The following is a 12,531-nucleotide window of genomic DNA, read 5'->3' on the forward strand; positions in this document are numbered from 1 at the left end:
TTCTATTTAAAATTTTTCTTTATTAGTAATTTAACTATAATTTGAAAAACTTAAATATATTAAATTTTTATGTGAAACTGACTCATTGTGTTAAACCTCTTTCAACAAACAATGTGCATTACAGCAGATTGAATAGTAAAATTTAGTGTTTTTAATAATTTTTAATATTAAAGATGATTATCTTAGCTATCTCAAATGCATTTAAGGTTTTTTACTTATGTAACTAAAATTTCTTTCATTTGTTTTTTTTTTAATCTTTACGAATAATAATAAAAAATTGTTGCTCACTATATTAGAAAAATTAATCTTAAATAAAATAAATTATACAGACTAAAATTAAAATTAAAATATAAAAAACAAAACTTAACCTTATAAGATTGTAAAAAGAATTGTCTAAGATAAAAATAAATTATAGAAACTAAAAATATATTTAAACTTAAAACGAAATAAAACATTCGAGAAGGGCGTAGGTTGCAAGTGGCGAGGTTATAAGCTGTTAACAAAATTGGGGTTTTACAAGTTTCGTCGGAAAGCGGTATCAGCGGCATATTCTGATTGCATTTGGTTTCTCGAAGCTTCGGCAACAATGGCGTCGTTCGATGAAGCACCTCCCGGAAACGCTAAAAACGGCGAGAAAATCTTCAAAACGAAGTGCGCTCAGTGCCACACCGTCGAGAAAGGTGCCGGCCACAAGCAAGGTATCTTCACTCTTCTCAGATCTATCATTCCTATTTCATTTTTCTTTATTCTTAAGACTCTTAGGTTTAGGGTTTTAGTCCATTTGTGCGTTTCTCTATTTGATACACTAATTGGAATTGTCGTTTATTTTACCAACTAGGACAGTGATATGTTGTTCTAATTTTTCGTTGAGGTTGGAAGCTCCTTGTCAAATCTGAAGCTTCTTTTGATGTTAAATTGTTGTTGAAAACTTAAAATTGGTTTCTTAACCTCATAGGCCAACTGATACCGTATTGAACTAGAGAGAAATCAGAGAGTTGAGTCTATTAGAGATTGATTGGGAATGTACAGATGGGTCTGTGTGTGTGTCGCCCGGCCCAGGCACGGATTTGTGACTAGATAAAATCTAAAACTCGGGTGTAGAAACATGGGTGTGTAAATTAACTCGCCAACCAACTAACTAAACGTGTATAATTGTAAGCTATCTGACCAACTATATACTCACGGGGTGTCAGAAGGGGTTTATGTACTGACTACTTTCTCTGTTACAGAGTTTTATAGTACATTGTAATTTGTGTGCAGAATGTACAGGGTTTGTGATTCAACTCTTCAACTGTAATTTGTATCATTGGCTCTGTAAGGAAGATTTCTGCTGTTTGGTTTCTTTTTTTATTTTAAGTTGTATTTTTTTTTATTTTTAATATTTTTTTTGTTAATTATGCTTTTTTTAATCTATATTCAAGTAACTTTCGTGACATTAAAAGAATCTTTTTTTGAATATAAATTTTTTTAGTTTGTGTAATATTGTACCAGATACAAAGTTATATATGTTATATAGTAAATTTTTATTAAAGTTTACAGAATTCAATGTAATTTAACGCATTGATACTATTAAATGCTATATTTTCAATAAAACCAGACAACATAATTTCTTATCCTATATAATGTTGCAAAAGTTGGAAAAATTGTTTGATTTTTTTACTTGTTTTTGTGCAAAGTCTGTAAAATGAACAAGGCCAAAACATTTATGCCTTTTGATGGATTTGGTTACCAATTTGTAGATTTCTTCTTTGTCTCCATATGATTAGTTTACTTCTAATTATGCTGCTTCTTTTCTGATCACACTCTTGGCAGTTATATCTTTAGTTTTCTGTTTCCTATCTCCCCTCTGTGAATACGGTTGTTATGTAATATTCTAAAGACAAAAATGTTTGCACTTTTTGTTGACAAACCTAGGACCCAATCTGAATGGTTTGTTTGGAAGGCAATCTGGCACTACTCCTGGATATTCCTATTCTACTGCTAACAAAAACATGGCTGTGATTTGGGAGGAAAAGACTTTATATGATTACTTGCTCAACCCCAAAAAGGTATGACACCAACATGTATAATTTTCATTTCAAGATACTTTATATAATTTTCATTTTGAGATTCAGTATTTTGCATTGTAATTGTGGTATTGTGCTGTTAATTTTCCATTAGAGATGTAAAAAAGTGTTTTGGTATTGATGATTATTAATTTATAACCTTTCATTGTCCAAGTTTGAAATCTACTTCGCTAACCTGCTTGGCATTGGTAATCATTTCATGTTACTTTATTTAATTTTCAATTTGAGATTTAGCTTATTTCTAATATAATCAGGTATTGTGCTGTTAAAATTTTATGGTGATGTTGCAGTTTGACATTGAAAATCTGTTTCCACCACAATGTTACTGATTTGTGTTTTCTTTATAATTTTGTGCAGTATATTCCAGGGACGAAGATGGTATTTCCTGGTCTTAAGAAGCCTCAGGAACGTGCAGATCTTATTGCATTTCTGAAAGAATCCACTACACAATGATTAAATATCCATACTTACAGTATGCATTGTGCTTTTGAAATTCTGGAGATTTAAGTTTCAGACATTCAATTCTGTGGTGCAGTAAGTACCGTATCAAATAAAGTAGACTTGATTGGTTTGCAATGCTATTTTGTTCATTTTGCATTGCTTCTTAAGAGGTTGCCATAAATTGGCCGGACTATGGCTCAATTAATTTACCTGTTGAAAGTTGAAACATTCTTATCAATATTTAGTTATTTGGAATCACAATTTAGTCTCTCATTGCGGGGTAAGTGGATTGAGTCTTGATATTTTTTATTTTTGTTTTCTTAGCTGAATGCAATAATATGCAAGATTCTTACAAAGAAAGTCATGGTATGGGAAAGGGAGAGGGTTGGCTAAATTTAAAGCGTTGCTGGTATATTGAGATTCAATTTAGGATCAAACAGACCTAAAGAAATTCGAGTTAACCGATCTTGCATTTTATTACGGCAAGTCTGAATTAGGAGTAGATCTGCACTTGGACGTAATCTAATTGGTGACTTATCTTTCCATTGTCATGTGATGGAGGCAGTTGCAATGAGAGTCTATAACTATGATGAGTAAACTATCAAATAAGTCTTCAAAAGTATAATTATTAGTTAGTCTAATGATCATTATGATGTATCACTTATAGTTCATTCCCATGTTTTAAGGGAGCCTTATGGTATGTGTAAGAACATTTTCTAGTTGTACTAATGGCATTTTCTTCATCGGTGGATGTAACTTTTGATTGCCAATGCTCTTCGTTAGTTCACATCCCTTACAAGTTGTATATATCAATAACCTTTTACACCAAGTCTATTTCGGTGAAAATGTGTGGAAAGAAATCAAGAGATTTGAGATGGTATGGGAATTTTTTTCATTTTACTCGCTTGACATAATTTAGAGGGTGGAAGAATTTTTAAGCGTAAGAAAGTTTTTCTTGATTTTTTTGGTGAAATTCACTGCTATACTTATTTTGATAGAGTAATGCTAAATAAAACAAATGAAAATTCACGAATTTGAAGTTACCTAATGCTCTTGAGTGGATTTTATTTGCCAATAAATTAAGCTACACACTTTTGTACTAATTAACACTTCTGTTTCGATAATCTATTTCTCTCCTTTTTCTGTCTCTACCTAAGAGTCAAATATTTTTACTTTATTTCACTCATTCAAACAAAACGGGAAAATTCTTATATTTTTCCCCCCCTCATTTTTATTAACCTAAATAATTTATCTTTTTCATCAGATTTTTTTTCATGTTTCTTTTGTCATCCAAACAAGCTGTTAATTGAACATTAAAAATTTCTGGAACTGTCCCAGGAATTTGTTATTTTCGCTATTCAAAAAAGTCCTTAAGGTTGTGCGAAAAACACTTGGTTAAAAAATATTTTGTTTATATCGGTAATATTTCTGTCTAAGTAATTCACACAAAAGATAACATCAAGAACTCGGTTAAACTTGTAATAATGGAACATAAATAGGCTGAAGATGAGAGTAAACACTCGATTTTATCTTATGATCGTCAGTCATATTTCATGTTATACTTTAAAGTTAATAGTAAATTTCATTAAGTTTAATAAAAAAGGTAAATTCGAATAATAGTTTACACACGATTTTCAAATCAAATCGTTGCCACATTCTGAAAATGCATCTATGGATCAAAACTGTACACAATTTTAACCTTGTGTTGAAGCATTTGAGTTTATGCTTGGGTTTGGGTTGAATGAGAAAAAAATGGGTTGGAATTAAAAACTACATGTTAGTTTTTAGTTATACGCTATAAATAACGTTTTAAAATGAGTTTGTATATAAATTATATAAGTAGATGCTTCTTAAATTATATAATTATGTTCATAACGTACTTTAAATTAAATTAAAAATAAAGATAGTCTTATTTATAAAGAAAAAGTCTTATCTATGTTCATTTTATCTAGACAAACAATGCTCTATAATGTCGTTTCTGTCGGATCCAAAACAATAAAATACACACAATTAATTTCTATTGTCGACTTTTATATCTCATGAATAAGAATGTCATTTCGTTGTATGGTACAATTATTTGTCCAATGTTTTATTTTCCCTCTTTTTGTATATTATATTATTTTAACATTTTAAATTAATTAATTTTTGCATCCTCCTAACAACTTACAATATCTGGTTATTCTTATTCCAAAGAAAAACATTGTGGTTAGCCTTCTTTTCAAAAGCAATGTTGTTATGTTAGGGACATGACTACCATATGTCCAAAGCCACATTAGTTAGGTTCAAATAGGTCTAATTATTCTTTAATCCCACACACCAAAAAGTTTGAATAATTTCCCAAAATTAGAATTTTCTTATAAATATCTACCTATGGGAACTTTGAAGCTAGGATACTCTTTCACACAATAATACATTTGTAAGTTTATCCTCTACTTTTGTTATTTAAATATCTAAAAAAATAAAATTGCATATAACACTGTATAGAATTATCTAAATTTTTCTTATGCTATCAAAACATTTGAAAGAAATATAAGAATAGAAAAAAAAGGGGGTGATAAATGTAATAAATAACATGATATAAAAGTAAAAGATAAATAAAGAGAGATGGGCGGCGTTGAATAACTATTAACATTGTTTGAACCTTTACCAATTGAAGTTGAAGAGGCATTCGACAAACACAAATATAAATTTACTGTTGTTTTGAAGACTTTTGGGATACCTTTTAGCAATGGTGGGGAATGCACAAGATATGATCGAGATTTGTCTTCTGAATGTAACAAAAATTAACCAGTAACTTGTGAATTTTTCTTATTAAGGATTTTAATTTAGGGTTTTATTAACTCTATAAATACAAATTATTTATGAAAAATTTACATATTTGTTATATTAAAGTTATAAATATACAATAAGTATGTTTTTTTTTAATAAAATTTTACTATTACAGATTGGATTAGCACTCAAGTTAACAATTTTTCTTTTAATTTATGAGAGACATGGTCCAACTCAGCCAAACATTTTGATTAGTAGAACATGAGCATAAACTTGATTCGGTTCCAAATAGAAATGAACCCCCTTCCCTTTTTTTTAATTGCAATATTTACATATTCTAGGTCGACATTTTATCCGTTTTGATAATTACTTTGAATGCCACTACAAATATAAGTTATTTTGTATGGTCTCCACTACTCTCTCTTTGCAGTGGATAATCTCTAAATATTTACAGAACTTTGAAGTAATTTATGATTTTTGTGAATGTCTAGTACTAATTACTTATAATTCAAACTAACTCCTTTTATTTATATTAATAAGCATTGTAGTAAAATATACTAGCATAGGTTATTTTTAACTTATTTTGATAAGTTTTTGTATCATAAGAACTTACTAACCTATTTATCCAATCCTAGTCATGTAACATTTCCTGTCTTCATTTTTTCCCTCCAAAACATGTTACTAAATCAACCAGGTATAAGTGTGTTGCACAATCTTTTTTTCTTTTTGATTTTACGTCAAAATAATAACTTAGTCCATATTCCCATTTAATTGTTTTCATTCCAAGCATTTTAGTGTTTATGTATCCATGCTAATGTGACCACGAATTTATATTGGCCCACGTTCTACATGAACATCCACTAATGCACATGGGATTGTGGAAACAATCGAAATGATATTAAATGCATACTTGGTCTACTATGCTGCTCATAGATAAAATAATGTAAAATGAAATTTAGCATGATGACCCTCCTATGGTTTTCTTGTAATTTTTCCCAATAATGACACTAGCAACTCAATTCATTGAATTCATCAACTAGTTTAGGAGAAAGAAAATCCATAATGTGAAATGCATATTTCTTTCACTATTATATCAAGAAGCACGGGGGAGAACCAAAAAAATTAGAATTTAGAACAAAATAAGCATTAAACAAAGTCACCTGTATATAATGGGCATCCTTGATTTGATGATATTAAATTGACGTTTCAATATTGATAGCACACAAATGGATCTAGTCTAGACCATAAAACCTATATGTAAGTATATAACACTAACATTTATTTTTATGACCACAAAGCAAGAGATACTTACATATTGAAACTGATCACATACCCTAATTATATCTCAATTCTCACATACCTTTTCAATCATGTTCCTCTCGAGCTACAATAAGTTCTTCTAAGTTATCAATATCACCAGTGTCTGTAGGTAGCATTATCTCATCCTCAGTTGTGAAATTATATCTACTCCCAATGGCTCTTAGAAATTGGTATACTTCAAACATGGTAGGCCTCTCCTTTGGAACTGCTGTAACACAGTTGCATGCAACCTTCAGAAATTGGAAAAGCTCCTGATCTACACCCTTCCCAATTAGTGATTCATCAATGGCGTCATGGAGTTTTGAGTTGCTAGATAGCTGTGTAACCCATTCTACCAAATTTCCTTTAAAAGTTTCTGGAGCTTTAGCCACATGAGTAGCTTTTTCACCTGTTACCAACTCAAGAAGCACTGTTCCAAAGCTGTAAATATCTCCCTTTGGAGTAGCCAGCAAAGTTTTTGTATATTCAGGAGCAACATAACCTAAATCACCAAACTCCCCATTTACAAAAGTACTCAAATGTGTATCAATCGGGTTCATCAATCTAGCAAGGCCAAAATCAGAAATTTTGGGCTCAAAATCTACGTCCAACAATATACACTTAGAGCTTATGTTTCGGTGGATAATGCGAGGATTGCAGTTATGATGAAGCCATGCTAATCCTTTGGCTGCTCCAATTGCAATTTTGAGCCTTAGAGACCAATCCATGTTGCACCCATCAGAAGCAGGATGTAGTTGATCATAGAGGTTACCATTTGGCATATTTTTATAGACCAAAAGTTTCTCCCTTTTGGCCATGCAAAACCCTAAAAGAGGAACCAAGTTTCGATGTCTGACAGTCCCTAGTGTACCCATCTCAGCCAGAAATTCTTTCTCTGAGTGTTGAGATTCCTGCAATCTCTTAACCATGAGTGATGTACCATCCTCAAGAACAGCGTTGTAAACGGTTCCTGATCTTCCTGTCCCAATAATATTGCTTTTGCTGAAGTTATTAGTACCCTTCATGAGATCACTCAAGTTCATTTTTGAAATTGTCTTCTCAAACATAGAAACCTGATGTACAATTCAGCAAAGTTAGGCATAGTACATAAAGAGTTCAAATCACACAAACCAAGGCTCGGTAGACTGTAACTTTAAAAGAAATTAAACTGACAGAAATTATTGTCTGTCTTCCTAATGTCTGCTACAGAAAATATATTGTTTTCTACCATTTGGCACAGGTAAAAGATTTTTCAGAGTTAATATAGTAAATGATGTCAAGAAGAAATGTTAAAAAATGTTGAAATTGAAAATATTATCACAATAGATAACTTTCAATAAAAATGTTACCCAAGAAAAATTTTCCTATTGAAGATGTTTTCCATAATTAAATAATATCCTAAAACACAGATCAATCTAAGATGGAAAATGAATATCAGCTCACAAGTATAATACAATGACATATGTAATAAACCATGCATCAATATAGCTTGCCTTTATTCCTTTAGTTCCCTTTAGACTTCTTGCCCACTTGTTTTCTTCAGGGTCCTCTTCCTTTTTCCTATAAGAAACGTGGCGCACATAAAAGAACAATCCAACAGCCAATCCTAATGCTGCAAAAGTCACACCACCAACAGCTGCACCAGCTATAACTGCAGTGTTACTCTTGGAAGACTTGGGCTGGCAAGGCTCCAAGGGACCACCACATAGGCCTGAATTATTTGCATAACTATCTGCACTAACTATACCATTTCTAAAGGTTGGAACTTGCCCTGTCAATAGATTATTGGAGACAATAAATGACTTAAGCCGCGGTAACTGACTCAATTGTGCAGGAATTTGACCAGTGAGTTGGTTTTGGTCAAGTTTAAGAGCATTAAGGTAAGTACAGTTTGCAAGGGACAGAGGTATGTCCCCAGTAAAATCATTTGAAGATAGATCAAGAGATGTCACAAATTTAAGAAGGGTAGATATATCCGCCGGAATGGTTTGAGAGAGTCTGTTAAGAGAAAAATCTAATCCTGTCAAGCTTGAGCAATTTTGAATGCCACGGGGAAACTGACCCTTAAGCCCCATGTTGGACAGTTTGAGATTCAAAACTCTGTTCTCATCAGGGTGCCAACATTCAACCCCAGTAAACTTGCATATAAACCCTTCTGTTTTGTTGTTGAAATTCCAATATTGCAAATAATTATAGGGGTCTTCAAGTGAACGTTTCACACTTTTCAAGCAGAATAGATCACTATCAGTGCCATAAGTCATGCCACAAATAATCAGCAGAAAGAAACTAACAATAACACAAGCACTGAAAATTTGGCTACTCACAACCATATTCACCGACTCCCAAAACAAAAACCAACAAACAGCAAGTTGTTCAAATAATTCACCAAGATTGGTATCTAATGAAGCTGCAGCACAAAATGCATAGATTCCATAGCACTACAATCCTCATAAGAACACACCCTGAAACACAATAAAACAAACAACATCAACCCAATTCAGCACTTCACAGTTCACTTCACATCAACCAACCAATAAATCAAAAACAAAGAAAAAAAAAAGGAAACTTTTTTGCCTCTCAGACCAAAATTCACAGCCTACACCGAATACTACTAAACAAATATGAAAAAGAACCTGAGAAACCCAGTAAAAATTTCCTTGAGGTAAATCAATACAAGCAAAAACAGAAGGAACCCAGATTAAAAAAAACACATGAATTTTGCAGAAAAGCACTAAAAAATCGACCTTTAACATTGGAAAAGTCAACCCAGGAAATAACATGGGAACATGACTATGCCCAAAAGAAAGGGGGAAGGCATAGTGAAGTGTAGAAACGGAAGAATAGATCAAACGTTGAGTAGAGTGAGAGAATCAGAAATAGCAATAATGGGAATGGGAAAAGAGTGTGTTGTGTTACATGAAATTAAGAAGAAGGAAGAGAACACGGCAAGGCAAGCTTTGTTTTTTATTTATTTATTTTCATTTTGGAACCTCAGAGACGACTAAGACTATTGAGGAAAGCGAAGACTTAACAGGTTTCTTTGACCACTTCACTTGCTTTTGCGGAAAATGAGGGGCCTGTATTGGGCCAAAGAAAATCAAAGCACAAATACTCTTTTCTTTCTCATTTTCTATTTTTAACTTAAACATGAAAATAGTCTCTTTGTAAGAATTGTTTTTCTATACTTTTTTTATCAGTTAATTCTATTTTTTTATAAAATTTTAATTTCAATGCCTCTTCTTAATGCAATTTATTGAGTGTAAGTTTGATACCGTGTATATCAAGGCTTGATATGCATAAATATAGCGTTGCCAACAATGTTAGTATTGTTTGTGTAACACTGCTTTTTTATTAGGTCACGCCAGCAATTGAGATTGAAATTAAAATTCAATAAAAATATAGAGATCAAAACTAAAATAATAATTTTAGAAAGATTAAAAAAAATAGTAATAGAAAAAGAACGCTCAAATAGAAAACTAAATTTATATTTAAGTCTTTTTTTAAAAATTAAATTTTATTTTAACAAATATTAATCAATGTCAAGAAATTATAATAACAAGGCTTATTGAAAGTTATTATTAATACTTTCTTATCATAATTTCGACACACCTCAACATAATTTGTAATAAAAAAATATTATTTATTTATTGATTTTTAACAAATATATCCTTATAATGTTGGTTAATAAAATCCTTGTTACTTTAACCATTTAAATGGATGATAACATTTAATGAGTGGAAAAAAATAAAATTAAATGTCTAATTTATTTTTTTATAAATTATCTTATTAAAATAAAACATATTTATTATTTAATTTTTATGTTTAGTTTTACTAAACTTTTAAAACAATAGTTTATGAAAAAAAAATGAATTATGTCCTAACAAAATATTTTATAGAGATTAAGTTCAAATTGTGCAACTTTTAGAGAGATAAAACACCTAATAAAAAATTAGAATATTAATTATTTTAAAAATAATAAATTTTTAAGATATTAAGAAAGATTTAAAAGTCATTAATTTTTTTATGATAAAATATTTATAAATGAGAGTGTAATTAAAAATCTATTATTTTAATTTGAAGATGATAAATAATTTTAAATAAGTTAAAATATAAAAATTATAATTTTTAAAAACAAATAATTACTAAATTTAGTCTACTAAGTATATCATTTTGCACTTATTAATTAGCTCAACAACTAATTTTACTAAACATTTTAAATCTAATCAACTAATTTTTCAGTTTTCAACTTCTTTCTTTGAACTTCCAATTATCTTTTAAGCTTTTAGTTAACTTATCTATTAATTTTACAAATACACTTTACATAATTTTAAAAAAATTAATATAATGTGTGTAACAGTATATATAATAAGAGATAAAAAGATTTTATATTGATTATATAATTATACACAAATTTTTTATTGATTTACCGTCCATTGTAATTTTACTCGACTCAAATAAAATTACTTTTAATGAGCAATACTTATAATTTAGTTCAATTTTAATTATAAATTAGTATAACCGGGTCTTCGATCAGGGCCCTTCTTAAATCAGTGGTTTCGACAAATCGACTAATTTCTAGTTTTTGCCTCCCTTCTTCTGCTCACCGGGATAGGCTAGGGATTCGCCGACAAGCGAGTTCGGATGCACCAGGGATGGCCCATTGGCATCCTTCCTTTCAGACAGGATCTGATCCAAAAAGTTTGCTGATAACCTAGAGCGTAGAGCAAGTTCCCCAACCCATTGAGGATCTACCACACGACCCGAAACATAGCTCATTGAATGCTTCCACCCAGCTGAGCGCTGTTCTACGATTGAGATTGTTCTTTTTGTTTGTGACCTAGTTGCTGATTGTCTCTTCTCCCTAAAGGAGAATGCCCTCAATCTCGTCGGGAAAAAGAGAATAGCAAGATGGCAGGTGCTGCTCTCTGAATCTGAAGCTGAAAACGATCTTGTGTATGTCACAAGGAAGGTGGTCAAGGGAAGTAGCTGACTACCTCGCCACTTGGTAGTTGAGTCCTTTTGTGCCCTCGCTACTTATTCTTTTATTAGTAGTCGGGTCCTTTCACCTCGATAGAGAACTTAACGATCCCGGGACTCATAGCTTCGATAGCTGCTAGCCGCCCTTCAGGTCAGAGTTACGACTACGATAGCTGCTCTCATGACCGAGAGGATTGGATACGTACGAGAGAACCTTGCGCCTCAAGGCCAGTCGCTTTCTGGTAGAGATGTGGAACTTTTTCTTTTCTTGTTTTCTTTAAAAATTCATTATTATAATCGGTCACTACTTCGTATGCTCTCTTTCCTACTTACTCGCAGTATCCCTGGGTTTCTTCGTCCTACCTTTGGATAAGACCTTCCTTAATCCCGACGCTGTCCGCCCTGAGCGCAACGCTCTTGATTCCGCTCTATTTATTACATTACATCCTAGCTCGGATTAAGAACCTTACCTCCTCTCGTAGGGCCCTTGGCTGCCGATTTCGTTTGTGTTCCATGTATGGCGCCCTCCGTTCGTCGACTGGCAATCTGTTACCACTCCTTGACCAGATCCCAAGTAGCACAAGACGGCCCTAATATGAGGAAGCGGTTTAGGGGGATCCCCGAAGTGATCTACCGGCCTAGCTATCCGGTCATCTATTAGCCTTATCCCAATTCTTGTTCATGGCACCATGCTTAGCACACCGAATTGGTAATCTGGCTAAACGCTTCTGGGATGTACGTATCAGTACATCCTCCATCTCCTTGGTTGGTCGAATCCATCCCCTTCTGGAGACTTGGAGAAGCCTCTTGTACAGAAGGATGAACTACGTCCCAGGTGTCACCTCTTGTACAGAAGGATGAACTACGTCCCAGGTGTCACTCTGTCTGGACACTCTCACGGCTCAGTGGCAAGCCGCCCTATTCTATTACCAGCTCTTAAACCTTTCTTTTCCCGGACGAGACCATCTCAGACAGGCAT

The 12,531-nt window shown here is 32.3% G+C and overlaps 2 protein-coding genes and 1 pseudogene across 6 annotated transcripts; 2 read left to right on the plus strand and 1 right to left on the minus strand.

Moving 5' to 3' along the window:
* The first annotated feature begins 463 nt into the window (after positions 1 to 463).
* LOC113861207 (cytochrome c) lies at positions 464 to 9,520 on the plus strand. Of its 4 annotated transcripts, none has more exons than XR_003504149.1 (4): positions 464 to 698; positions 1,915 to 2,048; positions 2,424 to 2,600; positions 2,832 to 3,256. XR_003504149.1 is itself a non-coding variant. In XM_027493874.1 (3 exons), exons 1-3 carry the CDS (start codon positions 587 to 589, stop codon positions 2,517 to 2,519), a joined length of 342 nt encoding a protein of 113 aa, XP_027349675.1. In that variant the 5' UTR covers positions 476 to 586; the 3' UTR covers positions 2,520 to 3,331. The 4 variants fall into 4 exon arrangements, 2 of the variants coding, with proteins under 2 accessions (XP_027349675.1, XP_027349676.1); XR_003504148.1 differs by lacking the exon at positions 2,832 to 3,256 and adding an exon at positions 9,509 to 9,520 and having other exon boundaries at positions 476 to 698; positions 2,424 to 2,634; XM_027493874.1 differs by having other exon boundaries at positions 476 to 698; positions 2,424 to 3,331.
* On the minus strand, positions 6,421 to 9,596 carry LOC113861205 (probably inactive leucine-rich repeat receptor-like protein kinase At5g48380). Of its 2 annotated transcripts, none has more exons than XM_027493872.1 (3): positions 9,320 to 9,522; positions 8,069 to 9,037; positions 6,421 to 7,648 (listed from the first exon to the last, which is right to left on the minus strand). In XM_027493872.1, exons 2-3 carry the CDS (start codon positions 8,903 to 8,905, stop codon positions 6,641 to 6,643), a joined length of 1,845 nt encoding a protein of 614 aa, XP_027349673.1. In that variant the 5' UTR covers positions 8,906 to 9,037; positions 9,320 to 9,522; the 3' UTR covers positions 6,421 to 6,640. The 2 variants fall into 2 exon arrangements, with proteins under 2 accessions (XP_027349673.1, XP_027349674.1); XM_027493873.1 differs by having other exon boundaries at positions 6,442 to 7,648; positions 9,492 to 9,596.
* Positions 9,597 to 12,069: 2,473 nt separating this feature from the next.
* LOC113862500 overlaps positions 12,070 to 12,531 on the plus strand; it is a 9,690-nt pseudogene continuing 9,228 nt past the window's right edge.

This window comes from Abrus precatorius, unplaced genomic scaffold (genome assembly GCF_003935025.1).
Source record: "Abrus precatorius isolate BTA unplaced genomic scaffold, Abrus_2018 Scaffold3, whole genome shotgun sequence".
Taxonomy (NCBI): Eukaryota; Viridiplantae; Streptophyta; class Magnoliopsida; order Fabales; family Fabaceae; genus Abrus; species Abrus precatorius.

Coding starts and splice junctions, on each gene's coding strand:
- LOC113861207 (XM_027493874.1), top strand. CDS start 587: ATGGCGTCGTTCGATGAAGCACCTCCCGGAAACGCTAAAAACGGCGAG. Junction 699..1,914: donor AGGTGCCGGCCACAAGCAAG/GTATCTTCACTC, acceptor TGACAAACCTAG/GACCCAATCTGAATGGTTTG. Junction 2,049..2,423: donor ACTTGCTCAACCCCAAAAAG/GTATGACACCAA, acceptor AATTTTGTGCAG/TATATTCCAGGGACGAAGAT.
- LOC113861205 (XM_027493872.1), bottom strand. CDS start 8,905: ATGGTTGTGAGTAGCCAAATTTTCAGTGCTTGTGTTATTGTTAGTTTC. Junction 7,649..8,068: donor AGGGAACTAAAGGAATAAAG/GCAAGCTATATT, acceptor ATTGTACATCAG/GTTTCTATGTTTGAGAAGAC.